Below are 22,613 nucleotides of genomic sequence, written 5' to 3' on the forward strand. Positions count from 1 at the left end.
TTAGCCACGTGTTTTAATTAGTGCAGGTTCTAACAAATATGAGTTTTTAATATGAAAATCAGTTGCCTTTAAACAATTATAAAACTGGACAATAATTGTGAAGAAAGATGAATCCCAATAGACGGGCCAGTTTTATTACACACACACACGCTCACAAATTCATTTAGGATTGAATAAAATACCAGTACATTCTTTCTTTCTAAAACAACATTCATCATTTATGTGAAATTCAAATTTCACTGGGCGGGCTGTCGGTCCTCTCTTGCTCCAGGAAGCCGGTGGCCCTCCACCGCCCAGCTCTTAGAGAGCCCGAGAGAGTTCGGAAGCGTGACGGTGGGTTAATTACAACATCTCCGCACCTTTCTCCTCCGAATGTTTCAGGGAGAGCCTTCACGGCTGGGCACTGGAGTTGGAGGGTGAGCCCCACATGGTCCAGCAGCAGCGAGAGAGGGTGTGGCTGGGGCCGGTGGGTGAGGTGAGTGGGTGGGTTCGGTAGACCAGGAATGTCTGCGAGAAGACCCACCAGGATGCGGAACTGGTGGGTTTTAGACGGGGGAGCAGAGAGCACAGTCCTTGTCCCGACCAGCGAATGGGGGGTGGGATGGGCTAGGGGACAGCTGGAGAGAAAAGAAGAGGTGACCCAGAGGACTGCAGCTGGGAGGGCAGCGACCCGGGGGAGAGGAGCTGGCGGCGTGGCCATCTAGCCCGTGACAGCCTGGACGCGCCCACGCCCGCTGATTGGCGCCTTCCGACGGGAGCGCGGCTGGCGTATAAAGCGCCGTCTGAGCCGAGTGTCCTCGCACAGGTGACCAGGGCGGACGGCCCTCGCCCCTCGCGGAAGCATGACTGGACGGGATGGGCTTTGCGATGAGCGCACCAGGAGCCGAGTCCCGGTGCCCGGCGGTCCTCCTTCGGGCTCGCGCCCTCGAGGCTTCGCCATCACCGATCTCCTGGGCTTGGAGGCTGACTTGCCAGCTTCCGCGGGTCCCGGGCCGGGATCCAGTAGCGAGGCTCCGGCGGCAGCCCCCCCGGGGCCCGGGCCGGGGCTCTGTGGCCCGTGTCCCGCGCGCGGGGCTCTCCCGCTGGGGCTGGGGCTGCTCTGCGGCTTCGGCGCGCAGCCCCCCTCTGCCCGTGCGCGCTGCCTGCTCCTCGCCGACCTGCCGCTCCTGCCGCCCGGGGGACCCGAGCCCGCCGCCGCCGCCGCCGCGCAGGTCCCCGGCCGCCCGCCGCAGCCCGCGCTCGGCCGCCAGCAGCGCCGCGAGAGCGTCTCCACGTCTGGTAACCAGGCCCCGCCCCGTCCCCGCGGCGCACCCGGGCTCAGCTCCGTGGCCCCGGGGCACTGCAGAGCCCAATAGTCAGGCAGGACCCAGTCCAGACCCGCAGATTGGCGCCGCCGCGCCCCCTGCTCGGGACAGACCCCAGGCCTCGGCGCTATTCCTGCGCGCCCGACCCCCGCGCGCGCAGGACATGGGGACAGCTCCACGGGTTCTTATGGAACCCTGCGATGAGCCCCGCGGGCTGTGGGCGCCCAGCATCCGCGCCCCCCCCCTCCCACCCAGGGCACTTCTCTCTCAGCCCTTGCCACCCGTCTAGCCGCTGGGTTGGAAAGACACGGGTTCCAGCAGCACCCAGTCTTTCTTTTCCTTGAGGCAAAGGTTTGCGGTCCATAGTAGAGGCTGGACGTGAGCCCTGGAATTGTGGGCCTGGCCTCTTGGGTGTGAAAGGGAGTCCTGGGTTCCTCTCACCACACACACACACACACACACACACACCAATAGGTGAGAAAGAAAAGTGCTTTATCCATTCCATTATAGTTGGCTCGCATTTTGTTGCGAGTCCTATTTTCTCAAAGAAGTTTAGGCAATTAGGGGGAAAGAGAAGGAATTCCACAAAGGATGTGGTCATGAACTTAGAAGGCTGAGGGCTGGGGAAACTACACGGGTAGTAAATGGTGAGTTTCTTTCCTTTCAAAGCCGAGATTGTGTGAAGCCAGAACCCCACAGCACTTACTACCTTTCTAGGCCTCACGGCCTCTAGCCCCTAGCTTTCTAGACGAAAACACAGGGCTGGTGAAACTCTGTTGCTAGGACCTCAGACTGTCAAATTAGTGGTGTCTTGGGGAGGGTTACAGGAGTTCCCAGGTCCGCAGAGGGGCTCTCCGCGCTGAACTGGCTTCCTGGCATGAGTCTATTTGCAGGATGAAATGAAATTATCAATTATATCATTAAAACTTAAAGGTGCACTTTTCCATTTGGGTTTTTTAAAATTGTTATTAAATTGATGGGACTTTAAAAAACCCTCAAAGGTCATCTTCACAGGATGAATTTTTCTGTGCTATGTACATGGATAAAAGGAAGATTAATTGCAACTAAAATCTGTGGGGGCATTTCCTGAAGATTCAGAGTAAAGTGTCCAAGGGAAACAATATCATGTAATAAAGAAAGAGAGAGAAAAAGGACATCATGTGACCAAGTGTCTGGTGAAATATTCTGTCACCTTAAAAGCAAGAAGATAGGCTGGGAAGTCGACTCAGCCGGTACAGTGCTTGCCCCTAAGCACAAGGACCCGAGTTTTGCTCCCCAGCACCCACACAGAGGCCACAGAGTGCTCCCAGCTCCTGGAATCCAGCATAGGGAAGAGGAGGCAGGAGGATTGTTGCATTTTGCTGGGTGACTAGTCTAGCTGAATCCTGAGTTTTAGGTTCGATGAGACAGACCTGTGTTAAATAAATAAATAAGGTTTGAGGAAGACACCGGACATCTTCTGGCTTCTGAGCAAACACATACTCCCCCACAGAAGTCCGTCCACACACATAAAAACATGCGCGCCCACGCACACACACACACACACACACACACAGAAGCAGGTGAAATTAACTTAAGTACTGTATCTTAAATCCAACACAATACATATCATTTCCGTGTGATCAATATAAAATTATTTTACTTTGAGGAGGAGGTGAATTACGTCTTCTAAATTCACGGAGCGCCGGGCACTCACTGTGGGCTTCTGCGTCAGTCGCTGCTGTTCACGAGCTCCACGGCCCCACGTGTGCAATGACTGGCTGAGTGGACAGTGTATCACGGAATGTTAGAACCAAGTATGCTACTGACTGGTGACACCATCAATATAGGAACAAACCTGGTGTTGTCTTATTGATTTTGCCTTTATTCTTTCTTTTTTGAATATCTTGAGACAATTCTGCATTTGAACGATGATTCTAACCTTCCTTTCCCAAGAGTGTGTGGCTGTGACGGATGTGAGCAGGCCCAGCACAGTAGAGTGGCCCAAGGGAATCTGCACAACATGCGGGTGCTTGTGTCATGCACATGTTTCCTCAGTCAGCCTCTAGAACCGGTGCACCAGGGCAGGGTGAGTTCAGACAAAGGTTCTGATGTCACAAGCCTCAGGCCTGCCCCTGAGAAATGTTCCTGTGGCAGGTAAGATGAGGTGGGAGGCAGAAGGCAGTGGTGAGGTTAGAAGCTGTGAGGCTCTGGAAAGGCAGTGAGTGCTGAGAGGCTTTGGCCACATACGATCTGGGATTTGAAAGGAAAGAAACCTTACAGTTTACTACCTGTGTAGTATTTTATGAAGAAAAGTCGAGATCATGCCCGGACAGCATTAAGCACACTGGCTGGAATGTGACAAACACTAAAAGATGCCTACACATTCATTAACTGCATTCCCAACTGGCAGGCAACCTCAACCCCCCACATTAAAATCCAGGAAATACAGCGAACAAAAGAAAAGAAGAAAAAAGAAAACCTTGCTCATTTTCAGAGTCCTCTTCTCCTTGTGCTAACAGATGGGGACAGCGCTTCTGAAGACAGGAGTGACCTGAAGGGGTCCCCCACCCCAGGCAAGAGGAAGAAGCGAAGGCACAGGTACGGGGCTAGCCTGTGCTCCTTGTCTGCCTTTTCTCTGAGGAACACAGCTCTCCTGACCACGGGGCCAGCATCTGAGAATGTATGGCAGGACTGGTGGCCTGCTGGTGTGCAGTGTGAAGGACAGAGCCATCTGCAAAGACAATTCTGCAGTTCTCAGGAGGCCACAGAACATTTTACAATATTTATTTATTTATTTAAGGGAGAGAGAGAGAGAGAGAGAGAATGGACATGTCCATACCTCTAGCCACTGCAAATGAACTCCAGACTCATGTGCCACCTTGTGCATCTGGCTTACATGGGTACCGGGAACCTGGATCCTTAGGCTTTTCAGGTTAGTGCCTTCCCCACTAAGCCATCTCTCCAGCCTGTACAGAACATTTTAAAGATAGGGTTTTGTGGGTCTGTGCCTGGGTCTTGTCAGAATGAGATGATGGAATTCATCAAGCAGGATCTAAAATGGCTGGGGGTGTAACTCAGTGGTAGGATGTGTGCCCATGTACCCATGGAGTTCGAGAACTCTTCTTGTTGGGACCAAATTTCTGGCTTTTTCAGGAATTTCAGACCTTGCTGGATTTTTGGTGATGAGCTGTGTCCAGCCATCAAGAGATAGCAGCAGGGGGGGCTGGAGAGATGGCTTAGCAGTTAAGGAGCATGCCTGTGAAGCCTCAGGACCCAGGTTCGATTCTCCAGGTCCCTCATAAGCCAGATGCACATGGTGGCACATGCGCCTGGAGTTCGTTTGCAGTGGCTAGAGGCCCTGGTGCATCCATTTTTTCTCTCTGTCTCTTTCTGTGTCTAATAAATAAATAAATAAAAATAGAAATTTAAAAAGAGAGAGAGAGAGCTCGCAGCAGGGAAGACGGGCCTGGGCTTTAGGGCAGGGAGGTGTGGCTGCCGCTGTGGACTTGTGCCCAGACTCATATCCCTGGCTCCCTACAGAACGGTTTTCACCGCTCACCAGCTGGAAGAGCTGGAGAAGGCATTCAGTGAGGCCCACTACCCGGATGTGTACGCTCGGGAGATGTTGGCTGTGAAGACAGAGCTCCCTGAAGATCGTATACAGGTTGTCTGGGGTTCCCTTTCTCCTCCCAAATGAAGAGTCATTTGGTTAAAGGAACCATAAGGGTTTCTCTAGCTCTCATAGTTCTCCCCTTTTATTATTATCGATCTCTAACTTGCCCTCAAAAATGACACAATATGTTGTAATACAAACTGCCTGGAGATACATTGATAAAAACGTCTCTCACCTTCAGCCCTCAAAGAACTCCGGTAAATAGCCTCATGTCAATGGTCACTCTGTGAATTCTCCATGCTACTAGGGCATCTGTGAGGATTCGCGTGTGCTCACGTACCTGTTCTTTTCGTCAGAAGAGGTACCACTAACTCCTTTAAACTGCACTGTAGCTTGATTTTTCTTTTAATTAACGTACTTTTCTTCATAAGAAATAGCGCCGAAACAGGGCGTGGTGGCGCACACCTTTAATTCCAGCAGTTGGGAAGCAAAGGTAGGAGGATCGCCATGAGTTTGCGGCCACCCTGAGACTACATAGTGAATTCCAGGTCAGCCTGGGCTAAAGTGAGACTCTACCTTGAAACACCCCCCCTCAAAAAAAAAAAAAAAAAAAAGAGAGGGAAGGAAGGAAGGAAGGTGCCAGCCACAATCTACCAACCTAGGGCTCAAGGGGGCCATCGCCCCAGTGAACACTTTGCAGTCAGTGGACAGAATTAAAAAAAAAAAAGAAAGAAAGAAAAAGAGCTGTGGTTGGCTCTTCACACAATTCAGGAGAGAATGTTCCGCCCTCGCTTTTGTATTCCCGACTCCCTGGAAAACTTCACAGTGGACGCGGTCGTGTGCTGGCCCACGCACGATGCTGGGTCCCTGTGGGTTTGCAGGGCCCGTGCCACGTGCCACGCTCGGGCTCCCGGGTGGAGAGTGGTCCCTTTGCGGCCTGGGAGTCCCGGGGGTGCGCGCGCTCCTCCCGGGGGCCCCTCTTCACGGTGTCCCCCGCCTCCACCCAGGTCTGGTTTCAGAACCGGAGGGCCAAGTGGCGCAAGCGGGAGAAGCGCTGGGGCGGCAGCAGCGTGATGGCGGAGTACGGGCTCTACGGGGCCATGGTGCGGCACTGCATCCCGCTGCCCGACTCGGTGCTCAACTCGTCCGAGGGCCTGCGCGGCTCCTGCGCGCCCTGGCTCCTGGGTAAGCCCAGCTGGGACCCACGATCTTGCATCCGAGTTTTGCTTAATTCCACAGCTTTCGTTGATGTGGTGGTGGCGTGTGTGTGCGTGTGTGCCTGCAGGCCGGAGGAAGGCATTAGGTGCCCCATTCCAGAAGGCAATCTCTCTCACTGAACCTGGATCTCCCTGATTTTATTTTTTAAATTTATGTTGTTTTTGTTATTGTTAGAATGGCTGACCAACAATCTCCTCCCCCGCCCCCCCCCCCCCCCCGTCTCCAACCTCCTCAGCGATGGGGTCACCCGCATATGTGTCCATACCTAGCTTTTTATATGGGTGCTGGAGATAGAACTCAGGTCCCCTAGCTTGTGCAGTAAGCTCTCTTACTCCCCGACTCTCTCCTCAGTCCCCAGTCCCCCCTCCCCAGGCTTACGTTTTCACTGGAGCTGTGGAGGTAGTGTGTGGAAAGGTCCCCTTAGCCTCTTCACATGGGTCAAGGAGGACACAGGAATCGATAATGGACTGATAGCCGTGCCTTGTTTTTAATACACGTTTTCCAAGGGTTGGATGCTGTAAGAACGTTTAGCTTCAACGTAAACTTAGGGAATGACCAGGCCAGCGCCATCAGCCCCCTGCTGTTGAATGAGGAGCTCTAGACCTCTCATCTTCATTTTGCAGCCTGGCCTGGAGGCCTGCCTGTGCTGGGAGGGGGGGGGGGGCAAGCTTTGGGGAAGGCCCATGCTTAGTGCTCTGTGTGGGACCAGAGCGTGGAGGAGTGGGTCACAAGATAAGCAAGCACCTGGAGGACATTAGCTGTCTGGTAGGGGGTGTGGCTGAGGCTGGGAGAGTTCAGCTTGCCAGGCACCATGTCCCAGGCTGGAGATTGCCAAGATTCCTACAGCCTGGACTTTGCCCAAGGATTGAACTGACCAGAGAGAACCGGAGGCAGAAAGCCAAGCCCGGGCATCTGGAATCCCATGTGTGGGTTGGGGAGGGTACTTGCTGAACCTCAGCCATGCATACAAGTGGCTTCGATACCAAGTCAGAATCACTGTGTCACTCAACAAAGCAACTTCGCTGGTGTGGCCGCTTGGCAGACACTGCTTTTCAGTCCCTAATGTGGAAGTCTTCCCTAGGTCTCGGAGAAACACTAACAAGGCCAAGTGTAGTGGGATTTGAAGAACAGTGATGAGGAAAACATGGATTTAATTGTTGAAATTTTTACTCCCCTCCCCCCTTTTTTTGGCAAGGGATGCATAAAAAATCCACAGGAATGATAAGGAAACCAGAAAGTGAAGACAAGTTGGCAGGACTCTGGCGCTCAGACCACCTCAAAGAAGGTTCTGGCAAGAATCTGGAAGGACCCCAGAGGATTTTAGACAGAGCAAGCCCAACCCCTAGGAATGGTTTGGAAGATGAGGTCATGGATCTGTCCAGCTCTGCCAGGGAGGAGAGCAAGAAAGCATCCCCTGGGATTGTTGCTCTGGGACGCCCTCAAACTCCAGGGCTCCAGCCAGAGAAGGTGGGAGCATTGTGAGACCCAAGAAGGCTGGAGATGTGCATATTTCTCAGTGACACTATTCAAAAGACAAAAATGATCCAAGACAAATACCTTTCAGTTTGGTTTTCTTATGATGTCTGGATAAAATGCAGTACAAGTTGCTCTAAGAGGATAAATGGTGGATTTAGGAAAAATTCCATTTCATTCTAGAATGGAGAACATTCTGTATGAGAGAGACAGACACAGAGAGAGAGAGAGAGAGAGAGAGAGAGAGAGAGAGGGCGGGGGGAGTGTGTGTGTGTGTTTGAGGTAGGGTCTTAGTCTAGCCCAGGCTGACCTGGAATTCATCATGTAATCTCAGGCTGGTCTCAGACACAGCAATTCTCCTGCATCAGCCTCCCCAGTGCTGGGATTAAAGGCATGCACCACCACACCTTTCTAGAATGGAGAACATTCTTTTTTAAGAAGAAATATTTTATTTATTTATTTGAGAGAGAGAGAGAGAAAGAGGCAGATAGAGAGAATTGGCACACCAGGGCACTCCAGATGCATGTGCCACCTTGTGCATCTGGCTTACGTGGGTACTGGGGAATCAGACCTGGGTCCTTAGGCTTTGCAGGCAAGCACCTTAACCACTAAGCCATCTCTCCAGCCCCAGAACATTTTTAAAGGCACTTGAACCAGTTAATTTTGTGTAAAGCTTTGATTCTCCTATAGATTTTTATAAATTTTTTGTTTATTCTTATTTATTTGAGAGCAACAGACAGAGAGAAAAACAGGCAGAGAGAAAGAGAGAAGGCACATGCCAGGGCTTCCAGCCACTGCAAACGAACTCCAGATGCATGTGCCCCCTTGTGCATCTGGCTAACATGGGTCCTGAGGAATTGAGCCTCAAACCGGGGTCCTTAGGCTTCACAGGCAAATGCTTAACCACTAAGCCATCTCTCCAACCCTCTCCTATAGATTTTGAACAGGGAAGATTTGAAGTTCAAGAGACATTTTGACTGCTGCTCACCATTTGAGATGTGGCTCAGTAAGTGATACAGATGAACAGGGCTGGTCTGACAGGCTCACACAATTAGAAAATATGTGGGTTTTATTTTGTTTTGCTGAGACAGTGTCTTGCCACGCAGCCCAGGTTGGCTTCAAACTTGTGATCACCTGCCTTGGCCTTTCTGTGTGTGCCACCATCCCCAGCAGAAAATATAATTAAAAAATTTTTTTTTCCAAAGAATCAGGTAGATCCCTTTGCAGTCAAGTCTCCAGGCAAACAAATGAATCAATCATATGTTACCTTTTCTTTGAGTTTGACGTTGGGATGTTTCAGTTTTCATATCAGATAGCATTTTGTTCAGAGCGTCACTTGATGGGCCTTGCATATTGGAGCTCGTGAACAGCAGAGATGGCCATGCTCCCATTCTGAAATAGTCTGGAAACATACTTGAGCAATTACCGAATATCATGAACCTTTGAAGGTCAGACCAGGCTTCTTGGTCTCTTTAAATTTATGTTTAAAAGAACTTTAGAGACTTGGGTTCGTGAATGTTTTCTTTCCTGCTTTTTCTTTGCCAGTTATTTCTTGTTTAAAAATAAATTTGTGGTGCATTTGCTTCTCAAAGTTTTCCTTCTGTTACTTTTGCATGTCTTTGGCCCGCTGACTGGCTCCCTCCACTCCTGGCTCAGTTGCTCTGCCCTTGCTGGGACAGAATCACTGCTCAGAGGCAGCGTAAGGAAGGAAGGGTTTTACTCCAGTTGACAGGTTTTGGAGGAAGTCTATCATGGTAGGAAAGGCATAGCAGGAGCCAGAAACTGGCTCATATCGTCTGTCACAGCAGCAAGATAGATTCCTGAGGCTGGTTATGGAGGAAGCCCTCCAAAGCAGACCCCCCCCCCCCACGCCCAGGTTCTGAACTCCAAAACCTGACTCCGCCTCAGCCACTGCCCCAGGCGCTTTTCTAAGGCTCACTTGGTATGTACTGCAGCCTGAAGGAAAAACTGTTCTGCACGTTTCCAGACTGAAAAGGGACAGGAAGTGTGATGGCTGATCTCTGGTTGTCAACTTGACAGGATTTAGAATCATCATGGAAAAAAATCTCTGAGCATGTCTGTGAGGGATTTCTCATGGTGGCGCCATTCCGTGGGCTGGGATCTTGGACTGGGTGGAAAGGAGAAGGCTCGCTGAGCAGCAGCATTCATCTTTCCCTACTTCCCTGCGGTTAGTGTGGCAGTGTGAGCCAGTTTCCAGCTCCTGCAAAGGTACTTAATACACTGAAGAAATATTTAAGAAAATAAGCTTATTTTTCTTCATAGACATTGTAAAGAATTCAATAAAGTAAATGCCTATTTCTTTCTTTCTTTCTTTTGGTTTTTCAAGGTATTGTCTCACTCTAGCCCAGGCTGACCTGGGATTCACTATGGAGTCTCAGGGTGACCTCGAACTCATGGCGATCCTCCTACCTCTGCCTCCCAAGTGCTGGGATTAAAGGCGTGCGCCACCATGCCCAGCTAAATGCCTATTTCTTTAAAAAATATTTTAATTTTTTTCATTTATTTGCAAAGAGAGAGAGAGAGGCAGAGGGGAAGAGAGAATGAGAATGCTAGGGCCTCTAGCCACAAATGAAATCCAAATGCATGTGTCACCTGTGCATCTGGCTTCATGTGGCTACTGGAGAATCAACTCAAGTTGTTTGTTAGGCTTTGCAGGCAAGTGCCTTAACTGCTGAGCCATCTTTGCAGCCCTTAAATACCTATTTCTTTAGAAAAATAATGTAAAGGGACCATGGAGATATATGGCCCAGTGGTTAAAGGCATTTTTTTTGCAGGCCTGTTGACCTGAGTTTGGTCCTCCTCAGGATCCATGTAAAGCCAGATGCACAATGGTGCACAATCATGTAATCCCAACGCATCTATAGCAATGGGAGGCAGAGCCAAAAGATCATGGAAGCTTGAAAGCAGTAACAGCAAAAGAGACCTTGTCTGAAAAGTCAGTGGTAGGAGAGGAGAAATACCTGACGTCCTCTGACCACATACTCACTGTTCCCTATACTCATTGTACACAGACACATAGGTACACCCACAAATAAATAATACAAAGTAAAGATAATTACTAAAGTCAGGTGTGGGGCTAGGGAGAGGGCTTAGTCAGTAAAGTGCTTTGGAAGCATGAGAGCCTGAATTTGATCCCCAGAATCCACGCAGATGCTGGGCATGGTAATGAGAGCCTATCATCCCAGCACTGAGGAGGTGAAGACGGACGAATCCCTAGGGCTCACAGGTCAGGTTGTCTAAACTAATCGGTAAGCTCCAGGCCAGTGAGCAAAAGGTGTCAAGAGGTGGGGGGAGGGTCATAGAGGGGAAGAAGATCAAAATAAATTACATACATGTATGAAGATGTCAAAAATCTAAAAATTCAAGACAAAACAAGACAGCCAGGTGTGGTGGCACATGCCTTTAATCCCAGCACTTGGGAAGCAGAGGTAGGAGGATCGCCATGAGTTTGAGGTCACTCTGAGACTACATAGTGAAGTCCAGGTCAGCCTGGACCAGAATGAGACCATACCTCAGAAAAATAAACAAAAACAGACAAACAAACAAACAAAAAATCCCCTAAAGACCCAATGTGTGGCTCAGTCACCAGCCAGAGGCACAGTTGGGAGGTGGCAGAATCTGTAAGAGCTGGGCCTCATGGGAGAAAGGTAGGACACTGGACATGTGCCCTTGTGAGAGATATTAGGAACTCAACCACTCTGTTACTTTCTGGCCATTGTGAGGTGGGCTCTTCTGTTCTGCACTCTGCTTAGAACGGGGAGGGGGGAGACCAGGAACTATACTTAAAATCCTGAAAGCACAAGGCAGAATAGGAGATTTCTTCCCCCACATTGATCAGCTCAGGTATGTGTCAGTGACAAAGACTGACTAACAGAATCACCTTCATGGGACTCCTGCTGCCAAAGTTAGCTCCCCTGGAGAGCTCCTCCACAGCTCTGCTCGGCTGAGGTTAAGCATGCCAACTTTCCTGTTACTTACTTATAATGGGATTTACTTCCCATTGTAGGGCTCATGAAATGCTGAGGGTTCAACAACCTTCTAACTAAAAGCTCCCATTTAAAAAATATTTATTTATTTGCAAAGAGAAAGAGGTGGGGCTGGAGGGGGAAGGAAATGGTTGTGCCAGGGACTCCTGCTACTACAAACTCCAGACCTATGTGCCAGCCTGTGCATCTGGTTTTATGTGGGTACTGGGGAATCAAACACAGGCTATCAAGCTTCGCAAGGAAGTGCCTTAACCACTGAGCCGTCTCTCCAGCCCCTGGCTCCCATTTTTTATAATTTTTTAAAATATTTTTAAAATTTTATTTATTTATTCGAGAGCGACAGACACAGAGAGAAAGACAGATAAAGGGAGAGAGAGAGAGAATGGGCGCGCCAGGGCTTCCAGCCTCTGCAAACGAACTCCAGACGCGTGAGCCCCCTTGTGCATCTGGCTAACGTGGGACCTGGGGAACCGAGCCTCGAACCAGGGTCCTTAGGCTTCACAGGCAAGCGCTTAACCGCTAACCCATCTCTCCAGCCCCCATTTTTTAATACTCAGTCTCACATTTAAGTTGAGAATAAAACCACACACATGACAATTAAGTCCAAGTACTGGAGATACTTGCTCATGAGACATGCCTCCTCTCGTTGACCTAGACTCTGGACGACTGGAGCACGTGAGGGAAACTGGAGCTATGGGATATCCTCAGACTCCTCTGGACTTTCCTTCCACCTTGTGGCCCTATTCACCATAAATGGCACATTGGCGCCACCTGCTGGCAGAGATGGCTAGCATGCATTTCCTCAGTATCCATCTAAAATCACGCTATTCGCATTGGAGGAATATCTGCCATGATCTATCCTTAGTCCAGTAAGACACTTTCAAAACCACTGGCATTTTCTCTCTGAGCCATGATCTTCATGCTTTGAAGTCTCTCTTTGCATCAGTGGCCGGTTATTCAACATTCCAGCCTCTGGGCCTTTTTTTTTTTTTTTTTTTTGTCTCATATGGACATTATAGGAATTCTCCTTCACTTTCTACCAAAACCCTCTATGCCACCTCATTTTTTCATCTTTTAAAAAGTTTTATTATTATTATTATTACTACTTTGGTTTTTCGAGGTAGGGTCTCACTCTAGCCCAGGCTGACCTGGAATTCACCATGGAGTCTCAGGGTGGCCTCGAACTCACGGCAATCCTCCTACCTCTGCCTCCCGAGTGCTGGGATTAAAGGCATGCCCAGCACTTGGAAGGCACAGGTAGGAGAATCGCCGTGAATTTGAGGCCACCCTGAGACTCCATGGTGAATTCCAGGTCAGCCTGAACCAGAGTGAAACCATAGTTTGAAAAGCTTAAAAAAAATTAAAAAGAATTTAATACACACCACCTTTGAGTCAAGTATTCAAAACACATTAATTTAGGGGAGCCATCTGGTTCTAGCCACCACCCCTGGCAGGGAGAAGGTCACAAGCATAGGGTTGACGAAACCGGGCAGAAAGCAGCTCTGATGGCGAGGGTAAAGTCCTTACCACCTGGGGGCAGTGTGGGTCAGTTTTACATTTCTTAAAAACAGGGCTGTTGAATGTTGACATCATTAGCACTTGATAGGTAAACATATTTCCTCTTGGGTCCTCCGCTGGTGTCTTTAAAGTTGGCAGTGTAATTGTTTGTCGGGACCTAAAGACACCAACGTGCAGCCCAGGAGACCGGCAGGTGTTTGCGGACTCAGCCCTGCCTGTGCTCACTTCGGTTTAGGCTGAGAGGCTGGGAGCGTCGTGAAGTCCCGAGGCTTAGCCAGGTGTGAGGATGGCAATTTCAGTTGCCTTTGTGGCCTGGAGCCAGGACGCTGGGCTGGCCGCTCCTATCTGCCCAAACTCCATTCTCTGGACCCGCTTCCTACCCTTTGTAACTTCCTGTCAGAGAGGATCCAAGAAACCCTGGTGTTGGCTGGAAAAACAAACCTCCAAGAAGTGTCTACCTAACACAGCAAACACTGCAGCTGGTTCAAGACCACTGGGGAGAGGGGCAAGGGGGCAGCGAGTGAGCATGGGGATCTCCGGTTCAGAGAGAATTAATGGGTCCAGGTTGCTGGATGACATGTCCTCAGGAAAAAACCTGTGAGAGCCCCAAGTGAGGGTGAGCTATGATGCTCCACGGTGTGGGACGGAGGGAGACAAGCAGGTCCCCAGGAGAGGGGCACAGCTCATTAACACTGATGCGGGTCTAGAGTGAGTTAGGGTTCCCAGGTGCCTGAGAGCAGCTCACGGGTAGAGCGTTTACTTGCTTACCATGTGCAATGGTGACTCCCCCCCCCCCCCCGCCTGCCCCCAGAACTGTTAATTGTGGGCTGGAGACATGGAATAGTGGTTAAGGCACTTGCCTGTAAAGCCTAAGGACCTAGGTTTGATTCCCCACTGCCCACTTAAGCCAGATAGATGCACAAGCTAGCGCATGTGTCTGGAGTTTGTTTGCAGTGGCTAGAAGCCCTGGTGTGCCCATTCTCCCCCACCTCTCTCTCTCAAATTAAAAAAAAATATTAAACTTTATTTTATTTGTTAGAGAGAGACAGAGACAGAGGCAGATAGAGAGAATGGGAGCACCAGAGCCTCCAACTGCTGCAAATGAACTCCAGACGCATGAGCCACCTTGTGTATCTGGCTTACGTGGGTCCTAGAGAATCAAACCTGGGTCCTTTGGCTCTGCAGGCAAGTGCCTTAACTGCTAAGCCATCTCTCTAGCTCTAAAAAATATTTTTTTTTAAAAAAAAGAAAGAGCAATCATGACTTGATGTTGCTGAACTTTAATTAACATGTGCCTGGAGCTGCCTGGACCCAACCCGCTGTGAGGTCTGGAGGCCCTGCCCTGTATAGTGCCTTCAGCACACTGGGAAGCAGACCTTCATGAAGATGGGGCTTCCAACGCCCCAGGAAGAAGTCTCCCTAACATCGTAGGAAGTCGTTTTATTTTGGACTTGGGTCCTGCACTGGACTCCAGTATACAAGGACAAAACCAAAATGGTATCACTCATGCTTTAGTTTATGTCAAGCTGCAATAGGGCTGCTTATCCGACCTTTAGCAAAAGCAGATCAGAGAGAACATCCAATATCCCATCCAGTCCTTTCATTCTCCCTGGGCCTGTGGGTGAAGTTCTGTATTCACCCTCACACAGAAGAGGAACCTGAAGGAGTGTGTGGTGAGCCATTGTCATTTGCCCGTTATTCTATTCTCGTGACATTGAAATGACCAATCTGCTTTCTGATCTTTGTCTATAAAACAAACTTTCTCTACCTGGCCCACTGGATCATTGGATGTGTTTCATAGTGTAAAATATCATGAATTAGGGCAGGAGGGGTGGCTTAGTGGTTAAGGCACTTGCCTTCAAAGCCTAAGGACCCAGGTCCAATTCCCAGAATCCACATTAGCCAGATGCACATGGTGGCACATGTGTCTAGAGTTTGTTTGCACTGGTGGGAGGCCCTGGCACACCCATTCTCTTTCTCTTTATAAATAAATAAACAAAAATTAAAAATATTTTTTAAAAATCATGATACAAAAATAAAACAAATTGAGGTCTCTAAATTGTTGTGATTGTGTGTCCTTTGACACTTGGGAGTGTTCTAATTTCCCCAGTGATACAGGATGGGAAGCCAGAGGACACAGACAAAGGGGTGATGGAAGGATGCACCCCTGAAGCTGCCCAGTGAGCCCGGCAGGCTGAGAGTTGCTGTGATCTCTGTTCAGCTCCTGGCCATGGGCTTCTGCCCCTCTGAGCTTGTTTGCCTCCACATAAAGGGAGGACAAGAGCATCCATCCCCAGGATTGGGAAGGTTGGGAATAATCTTGATGGAAGCTGTGGTCACTGAATATGATAATTTGAGTATATGGCCCCATAGATTCAGGTGTTTTGTTAAAACTGAGCTTGTAACTTGGGTCTCCAGTCATCAGGCTGGAGGTGGTGTCCTTGGGGGTGGATCCAGGAATTCAGCTCTGAGATGTGTTTGGGGACAGATCTGAATTGCAGCTCAAAGATGTGTAGAGAGCAGTTTGAGCTCTGACCATTCATATTTGTGGTGCTGGCTCTTTGTGATATGTTTCTGCTTGGATCTATTCCATTATTGGAATGTGTTTTTCTGGACTCTATAAACCTGAAATAAAGCCCTTCCTCTCATAAACAGTGTCTGGTTGGATGTTCCTCCCAGCAACATGGAGCTGACTGTAATAGAAATACTGGTCCTGAGATGGAAGACAAGCCCCAGGCCCCCTCCTGCAGTTTGTACCTGTACCCCTGGCTCATGCTTATATGCTGTGGCTTCTAGCACTGAGCCTTGCTGACATTCAAGGCCAGGGCTCCTATGGGAGAAAGTGTGGCCAACACTGCCAATGACCAGCAGCATTCTCAGAACCAAGGGCCCCAGGGAAGCAGAGTGTGGACACAGGGCTGGGTAGAGCTAAGCCTTCTAGTTCTGGAGAACTTATGGCTAGTTGCCAACCTAGGGGAAGAAGGACAAACTTGATCCTAGGGTGTGCCACTCAGAAGGAAGGGCCCCACATGGCCTCTTATTTAGGCAGCAGAAAGGGCAATTCTGTACCACCTGGTAAATTTTATCTTATGTACATACTTCTTTCTCCTTATCCAAAACAGAAACAGGAACCTGTTTATTTTATTTTTAAAAATATTTCATTTTGTTATTTATTTATTTGAGATAGAGAGAGAAAGACAGAGAGAGAAAGAAAGAGAGGAAGAGGCAGATAGAGAGAGAGAATGGGCATGCCAGGACAGGGCCTCTAGCCCCTGCAAGCAGACTCCAGATGCATGCGCCACCTTAAGCATTTGGCTTACATGGGTTCTGGGGAATCAAACCTTGGTCCTTTGGCTTTGCAGGCAAGCACCCTAACTGCTAAGCTATTTCTCCAGCCCAACTTGTTTATTTTAAAAATTAGAGGATGGGTTGTAGTTCAATGTTAGAGTGAATTTATTTAGCATGCATGAAGCCCTGGATTCAATCCCTTACATAACAACAAAAAGAATAGAAGAAAAAATATTCTTTCATTTTATGTACCTAAAAAATATATTTTATGTATTTATTTGAGAGAGACAGAAAGAGGCAGAGGGAGAAAGAGAGAGAGAGAGAGAGAGAGAGAGAGAGAGAGAGAGAGAGAGAATGGGCATGCCAGGGCATTCAGCCACTGCAAACGAACTCCAGACATGTGCGCCCCCTTGTGCATCTGGTTTACATGGGTCCTGGAGAATCGAACTGGGATCCTTTGGCTTCACAGGCAATTGCCTTAACTGCTAAACTATCCCTCCAGCCCCTCTATGTACTTTTGTCATTGCAAATGTATAGAAATTTAGAAAGCGTAGGTGATACAGGAAACTGCCGCCTAGGTAGCTCATGGCTGTCATAGAGATATTTCCCGTGTCATCTTTCTTATTTGTTCAGCAAGTATCGACTGAGCATGCGGTGTGTTTCAGGACGGACCATGATGCTGGAGACAGTCACAAGCCTGGTAACTGGCACCTCCTCTCAAAAAGTTCCCTCCTATCAAGAGGAGAGATACAGCAAACAAAAAGCAAATATCTGTGTGCCACAAACAAGAGTAAAGTCAGAGGTTGGGCCAGGGCATGAGGGTTGTTGGTAATTCCGCATAGGTGACAGAAGACCTCATGGATAAAAGGATGTTTGAAGGGTCCTGCAGGAAGCTGGGGGAGGTGGTTTGTGTGAATTCCTGAGGCAGAGTGTTCCTGACAGGAGCGACAGTATGTGCAATGATCCTGAGGCAGGAGCATGCCTGCTGGTTGGAGGACAAGAGGCCAGTATGGCTGGGGCCTGAGAGAGTAAGAGCAGAGAAAATGGGATCCTGGCTAGGGTGACGTTGGACCACGTGGGCTGTCAACAATTCCTCCTCTTTCTTCCTTTTGGAGACAAGGTCTGACTATGTTACCCAGGCTGGCCTCAAACTCCTATGCTCAAGAGATCCTCCTGCCTCAGCTTCCCAGGTAGCTGGAACCACAGGCCTATCCCTCGGTGCCTAGACGGTAATATTTCTCAACACTTGACTGCTCACCCAAGTTTCCTGGGGGTGAGCTAGCATTGAAAGGCCCAAGAATTCAGAAGCTCAGAAATACTATCACGCTCCAAGGGGAGCTTAAGCGGGCTCCCTGCATACCTCAAACTCCAGGCTTTACTCTCTGTTGGAAGCAAGTAAAGAATCCCTCTTCTCATTATATCAGAGCCCGCTCCTAATATAAAACTAGGTAAAAGGGCATAAGATAGCCCTCAAGGATGGGAAATGAGTAATAAAGTGAACCACTTATTTGGTTTCTGTAAATAGCCTGCACTATAAGCCTTACACTATAAGCCTTAATAGCCCACACTGTTAGCCTTAGTAGCTCGCACCATAAGCTGTAGCAGCCTGCCTCAGACCACCAAGGTCACAGGAGGCTGATACCATACTCTGCTACCCCCACCTAAGGAATTACACAAGTGCTGACCTCCAAGGTCATAGGAGACTGGAACCACACTCTGCTACTCCCACCCAAGGACCTGCGCAAATGCTGACCACCAAGGTCATAAACTAATTGGCTTAGAAACTATGGGGTGGCACCAACTGACTGGCTAACACCCTGCAGGGCTCCTAATATTAGAAAATGATTGGTCTAAGGCACAGGCTTTGTTAGAAACCCTATAAAAACTGTCCTGTTCCTGCATTCGGGGCTCTGCAGTCCTCTACCCCTGTGCGGTGTACGACTGTGGGCCCCAGCGCGCTTGGAATAAAATCCTCTTGCAGTTTGCATCAAGACCGCTTCTCGTGAGTGAGTGATTTGGGGTGTCGCCTTATCTGGGCAGAGCGTGGGGACCCCCTGCGGGGGGTTTTTCCTACAGCATGCAGTTTGTGTAGTGGAGCCTGGCATTTCGCATTTCACAAGCTATCCAGGAGATGCCCATGCTGTGGGTCCATCCGTTGACTACTATCTGGTACTTCCAGTGGTGAGGGTGAGGCCTTGGGGGCCAGTACAGGGAAGCGGCCTTTCTCTGGGGGATGGAAGAGACTCTGGGTTGTTCTGAGTAAAGACTAACTTCATTTGATTCATTTGGTGTTTTTATTTTATTTTATTTTATTTATTTATTTTTTCTCTCGATTTTCTGATGCTGGGAATGGGTCCCAGAGTCTTTCGCATGCTAAGCAAGAGATCTATCACTGAGTCACAGCCCATGGTTTGGCCTTTGTTTTAAAGAAATTGTTCTGGCTGCTGGTTAGGCTACAGAGGGCAATGGTGGAAACAATTAGAAGTATGCTGAATACTCAAAAAAGAGATGGATGTGATTCAGATGGGGGTGGGCTCGGAGGGAAGGCCCAGAGGGGATGTGATATTCTGAAGGAGCTCCTGGAGTTTGCTGACCGGTTGCACGTGTCTTGTGTGAGAGAACTCTGCCACGGGAACAATGAGAAAGACCTTCCCCTTCCCTGATCTCGGAGGTGAGTGCTTGAGGAAAACAGCATGAGGACAAGACTGGTTCAAGACTTTAACCAGACATTTGACTGTGGGGCTGCAATTGGAGGGAAAGTACCAGTAGGGATCAGAGAGCTGTCTGCTGTCTGGGTGGGAGGCAGGAGGGAAGAGGGGAGGCTTGAGAACTGAGCCTGAAGACACCCCAACACTTTGAGGTCAGGCGTGGAAAGACAACTGGCCCAGGGAAGGAAATACAGACTCTGGTAAGAAGGGGAGGGTGAGGCTCTTGTACCAGCTACGTGTGGCTGAGCAGTGCCCTAACGTTCAGTGGTTAAAGCAGTTTGTGGGCTGGAGAGACAGTTTAGCAGTGAAGGTGCCTGCCTGCAAAGCCAAAGGACCCAGGTTCGATTCCCCAGGACCCATATAAACCAGATGCACAAAGGGGCACACACGTCTGGAGTTCACTTGCAGTGACTGGAGGCCCTGGCATGCCCATTCTCTCTACATCTACCTCTCGCTCTCTCTCAAGTGTGAATAAAAAAATTAAAACAACAACAACAATTTGTGATTCTCTCATCTCTGTAAACACTCTGGCAAGATCTTTTGTGCTGAGGATGAGGGCCTCATGCTCAGGGTAGAGCATCCAAGGTGGATGGATGCACTTCTGTATGGAAGTGGTCCTGGGTGTGGACTGGGGCAGCTCCGTCCCCTCCATGGGCTCTCTGGCTCCGCAAGGGAAACCAGCACCCTCATAGCTGAGAGCCAAGAAAGCAGGACTCAGAACGGCTGGGGCTTTCTGGTCTAATCAAGGCATAAGAGCAATAATTCTGCCAGGTCCTTGAGGCCAAAGTCAGGAGGTCAACCCATGTGCAAGGAAAAGAAGCGTAGCTCTTCATCTTTTATGTAGGGGGAAGTGAGGGTGGTAGAGATGGAAACTAGGGCCCTGTGCGTGTTATCTCATTGATGCACACTCCTAACCTAACCTCCTCATCTTTTTTTAAAAAATATTTTTATTTATTTATTTGTAAGCAGAGGGGTGGCGGGGGGAGAGTGAGCATAGACATGTCAGGAACCCCAGCAACTGCAAATGAACTCCATATGCATGTGCCAGTGTGCATCTGGCTTTACATGGGTACTGGGGAACCCGGGTTGTTAGGCTTTATAGGCAAGCACTTTAACCTTTGAGTCATCTCTACAGCACCTCCTTATTTTTTTTAACAATAATATTTTTATCTGTTTATTTATTTTCAAGAAGAGAGAGAGTTGATGGGACACATATTGTTCAGGTCTTGTGCAGGTAATAACAGCTGCTGAGAATGAGTGCAGCTGCCACTTCCGATCTGGAAGACAGCGTTCAGAAGCACATCTCCTCATCTTCTGCCTCGAACATTCTTTCCGCCCCCTCTTTTGCAATGGTCCCTGAGCATTGCAGGGCATGATAAGACATGTCTCATTTAGTGTGGGGCACTCATACGTCACTTCAAAGCCCTTTGATGAGCTCTAAGTCTCCCCAGAAGTTTCTGACATCTGCAACAAGAAGTTGTTCTGACAAAAAATGAGAATAGCACTAACGTATGGGCATAAACACAAATATTTAGAGGTTGGCACAACATATCCATTTGGCCAACCAACAGTAGTAGCTTCCCTGCTAGGGCCTCTGACCTCCCAAGCCATAGACTTTTAAAAAATTTTTTCAAGATAAGGTCTCACTCTAGTCAAGGCTGACCTGGAAATCATTCTGTCATCCCAGGCACAGTGACCCGCCTACCTCTGCCTCTTGAGTGCTGGGATTAAAGATGCGTACCACCATACCTGATTTGCTTTGATTTTATTTTATTAGAGTATAATATATACATATAACATATAGGCTTTTGACTAGGTGCCAGTATTAGGCATGAATTCCTTTTTGTGGAGTGGGCATCAAATCTGACCAAAAGCAGTTGATTGCCCCCAGAACTGACATGCCACTTATGCACTAGTGGGCACATCTTGCCTGGCTGACTGGCCTTATCGCTCACAGCGTCCACTGCTGGTTTAGGGTGTTGGTGACTTTTCTCACCAACTTGCATAGCACTTTCCGGCACTATGACATCTGGGCAGTAGGGTTCCTGCTCAGTTCCAGTTTGATTTCTCAGCGTCCTGCAACCAAAGCATGTAGTTTCGTCAGCAATAGGGTCTTACCATCTACCTCTGGCATACAACCCAAGATCATTGGCAATGGCCTGTATTGTTTTGGGGGCCTCAGAGGCCTCCCGAGACCAAGAACTCACTGAGAGGTATCTTACACCTGACAGTGGAATCTTCCTGTAACAACCTATTAGCCCCTTATCTTGAAGGAGCAGCCAGTCTTCGTGTCCACAGTGGAGGAGGACGTGTGGGTGACAGTCTCTCAGACAACCTGCCTCAGTGTGATCTTTCTGGACACTTTAATACATCCAAGTCTAGTGGTGAGGTCTCAGGTGCTGGCTGTGAGCCTGCCTCTTCCATTAGCCGCCTGTGCCATTGTTAGTATCTTTGGGTTGTTTCCCTGCTTGTTTCCCTGGGGGTGTGACGGTCACCAACAGATGACCTTTTGTTTCACTTTGTTTTGTTAAGAGTGTCAGTTTCTGGTAAAGTTTTTGTTTTGTTTTGTTTCTTGAGATGGAGTGTTGCCCAGGCTGGGCTCCAGTGATCCTCTTGCCTCAGTCTTCTGAGCAGAGGGGTCCATGCTGGGCACACTATTGCACGTCAGGGCAGGGCATGTGTCGCTGCTTGCTGTTGGCAATGCTTTCCAACCCTTTCTCTTCAGACTCGGGGGTGGGGGGCTTACCCACAGGCAGCCCCTCCAAGGCCAGGCTCCCCCTCTGCAGCTGCACAGTCAACAGGAAGAATTCTTTGCCAGGCCAAAGGACTCAACAAACCAGTTTCCCCAAATCTCCAACCCCAGTGTTTGTTTTTATTACTCGTCCACATCTTGGGTGTTGAAATGCTTAAGAACTTGGTAGAGTTCTTCTCTACCCTTGGTTCCTCAACAAAAACTCCACATCCTGCACAACCAAGGCTAGACATTCCGCAGACATTGTCTTTCCTCCAGAAGAATCCCCACCACCTCAAATTAGCTAGGGTAGCAGGGCCTTTGTCTCCCAGTTAAACGTTTTCTCTAGACGGGAAATGGCACCTTAGGTGGATGACCAAAACATTGGACCTCAGACTGCCCACTCAGGCCTCCATATAGCCCCCTGGCCTTGAGGGCTCCCAAGCCCCCTGATTCAAAACTTATGTTCTCTACGGGATCATTGTGCATGCAGGATACATCCATACGGGAGTTTTATTTCAGTTTGTAACTTAGATCTCCAGCCACCTGGCCAGAGGAGATGTCACTGCGAGTCCAGCCCCAAGGTGTGTTTGGGGCGGATGTGTTTCCAGACAAAGGACTTGCAGAGTGCTGGAAGCAGAGGTAGAAGGATCAGTGTGAGTTCGAGACCACCCTGAGAGTACATAGTGAACTCCAGTGCAGCCTGGGCTAGAGCAAACCCTACCTCAAAAAACCCAAAGAGGGCTGGAGAGATGGCTTAGAGGTTAAGCG

General features: G+C 49.1%; 1 protein-coding gene across 1 annotated transcript; it reads left to right on the top strand.

Moving 5' to 3' along the window:
• The first annotated feature begins 842 nt into the window (after positions 1–842).
• On the top strand, positions 843–7,599 carry Vsx1 (visual system homeobox 1). The gene is made up of 5 exons (XM_045157817.1): positions 843–1,278; positions 3,806–3,884; positions 4,827–4,950; positions 5,907–6,084; positions 7,313–7,599. The coding sequence occupies exons 1-5, from the start codon at positions 843–845 to the stop codon at positions 7,597–7,599; spliced, it is 1,104 nt and encodes a 367-aa protein (XP_045013752.1).
• Positions 7,600–22,613: the final 15,014 nt, after the last annotated feature.

Source organism: Jaculus jaculus, chromosome 8 (assembly GCF_020740685.1).
Source record: "Jaculus jaculus isolate mJacJac1 chromosome 8, mJacJac1.mat.Y.cur, whole genome shotgun sequence".
Taxonomy (NCBI): Eukaryota; Metazoa; Chordata; class Mammalia; order Rodentia; family Dipodidae; genus Jaculus; species Jaculus jaculus.